The 2,499-nt window shown below is 41.9% G+C and overlaps 1 protein-coding gene across 1 annotated transcript in view; it reads left to right on the forward strand.

The window, feature by feature from the left end:
* The first annotated feature begins 162 nt into the window (after positions 1 to 162).
* Positions 163 to 2,499, forward strand: part of NPL (N-acetylneuraminate pyruvate lyase (dihydrodipicolinate synthase)) — a 10,682-nt gene continuing 8,345 nt past the window's right edge. Inside the window, exons 1-2 of the mRNA XM_009324632.1 lie at positions 163 to 227; positions 1,874 to 1,947. Coding sequence (XP_009322907.1) covers positions 163 to 227; positions 1,874 to 1,947 — 139 coding nt within the window. The remainder of the gene's footprint in view (positions 228 to 1,873; positions 1,948 to 2,499) is intronic.

The following is a 2,499-nucleotide window of genomic DNA, read 5'->3' on the forward strand; positions in this document are numbered from 1 at the left end:
CGCTCTTTCAACAAGAAGTCAATTCTCTCTAACCAAAAATAACACCCTTGCAAAGTCCACTTCTTCTGAACTTTGCCTGTTGAGCTTTCTTGTTAACAGAAGTTAGTTGAAACTACGCTTAAATAAAGATGGGAATCATGTTTGTCTCTTCCAAACAGCTCAATGACACCTGGAAAGAAGTTACAGGGTCTTGTAGCTGCTACAATCACTCCAATGACTCCTGATGGGTGAGTATAATCCTGTATCACAACATGGCATGTTGTAAGAATTGTACTGCTTACTGTTACCTTAAAACCCTGTCTCTCTTCTTTCTTATTTGGAGCTGCTCAGTTTTGCTTTTGTTTTTAAATCGGATCTCTGATGGGATGGAGAAACTACTAGGTTGTTCCCGCTAGCACTAGAGTGGGTTCCCTTAGCCTCCGCATTCTCCTGTTGCCCAGCAAGTGCTGCAGGTCTGGGTTTGGAGAGTCTGGATCAGTCTCACATCTCTTTTTCTACTGCTTTTGTAGGTGTAAATTAAATCGTAGTAAGGTTATACGCATAGAGTATTGCAGTATTTTCATGTTTGTTAAGGCAAATCACAGTCCTAGTTAAAAAGAGCTTGAGAGCTAGAAAATAATTGTCAAAATCTGATGTCCTTTTAGACTTTTCTGTACCCTAGTTAACTCATGCACACATTCACATGTATATATGTATGCATGGAATTAGTCTAAACAAGAAGAAAATATTGCAAGGACTGCACAGTTCTAAAAATAACATCAAATTGAAAGTTGAAATTCAGCCTTCCTCAAAGCAGTGATGGTAAACAGATATCCTCCCTACTGCATCTTGATGTTGCAAGACAGAGTTGTTCGGAGTCAGCAAAAGACCCTGAGCTTCTCTGATGGGGGATGTGTCAAGATCTGTATATGTTTCTGAGGGAGACAGTGGAGATTTGCTAGTACGGTCCTCTGAAAGTGAGCCTTTACTTTTGAAAAGTGCTGTAAAGCATGGTACTGTCTCAATCAGGGAGCTCATTTGCATTGCAGTCACTGCTTTGTTTTTTGCTTCAAAGGAAACTTCCGATTTTTCATTTTTTATTACTACTCAAATTTATTGCAACGTGGTATTTGGAGAGTGATCTGGGCGCACTGCCTGGAATGCCTGGCCCTTGTAAGAAGATATGTTCTGTGAAAGCAGCTAGGAAATTTTGGGTGATGTGTGAACCCAGTCAAGGTCCCAGAATTGACTCCCAGACTATAGGGTTGGTCTGTATGTTTGACAAATGAAAACAATGGTGAAATATTATACACTGATAAACAAAATAAGTCTGTCCTGCAGAGAAGATAAACCTAGAATTCAATTTCCCCTGTTTGTCAGGGAAGTCTGTTGCTTTCCTCATCCTTTAATGAGAGAGAGAGGTCAAAGTCACATCCAGCAGATGCCATTTTACGGTCTGTGTCCAGCAGTTACAAGTATAGTTTAACTATTTGCCAGCACTTGCACAAATACCTTTGTGCTCTCAAGAGAACTCCTGTTTCCCTCAACAGTCAAAAAGGTTTGACTGCCTCTTGTTCTCTCATATCTCCGCAAAAAAGCCCTTTGCTGTGACGAGCCTGCAGTAATTACCAATTGAGATAAAAGGTTGGAACAGTGAACTACTTGTCAGGAGGAAAGGAAACTGGAAGAAAGAATTCAGAACTGAACTGTTACCTGAAATGTTAAACACATGCTGAGGGTATCATACCTTGGGGTAATTCGTATGTGTACAAATGCAAGGCTTCAAAAATACATGTCTTTTCTTGTTTTCTTAATCTCTAAGTTTAAGATATCTGTGAGTGGAGACTTGTGGTTGCTGAGGCTTCTAAGGTTGCTGCGGTTCCTTTCATTTCAGACAAATTAACCTTTCAGTGATTCGTCAATATGTGGATTATCTGGTAAGCGAGCAGAACGTGAAGAACGTTTTTGGTAAGTGTTTTTTTGACAAACTGTGTTACACCTCTTCTGCTCGGATGGCAACTCTATGATATCTTGCCTGATAAGAGCTGTAGTGGGAGGGACTGTGGATGTGGGATCATCCTAGACACTTATACACACCAGTGGAGAGGGTGTAAGTGATACTTAGGGCACCTGCTTTTGCCTACACCCCATTCGTGTGTGGGATAAAATAAGCCTTGCCTTCATACAGTGACATTTCCAGAGATGAATGGATAATGCTGTCTTGGCAGAGAAGACTCAAATGAATGATTCTCCCCTTTGCCTGGGCAAGATACAATCATCTGATTAAAAAACATCAGCTCAGGAGACCAGGGAATTCAATGGGCTCATCAAAGCCAAATGGGCTTCTTTAGGAGACCTGCGGTGCACCGGGTGATACCGAGGTGGTCACAGCTCCCACCTCTCTCTGTTCTGCCTCTGTCTCGGGGACTGCTGCGGGGGCAGCAGGGATGGCTGGATAGAGCATACAGCATCTGCTAAACCACTTTCATTCACAGCCTGGCATAGATAAGCTGAAGTCAA

The sequence above is a fragment of the Pygoscelis adeliae genome, unplaced genomic scaffold, assembly GCF_000699105.1.
Source record: "Pygoscelis adeliae isolate BGI_AS28 unplaced genomic scaffold, ASM69910v1 Scaffold126, whole genome shotgun sequence".
In the NCBI taxonomy this organism is placed as follows: Eukaryota; Metazoa; Chordata; class Aves; order Sphenisciformes; family Spheniscidae; genus Pygoscelis; species Pygoscelis adeliae.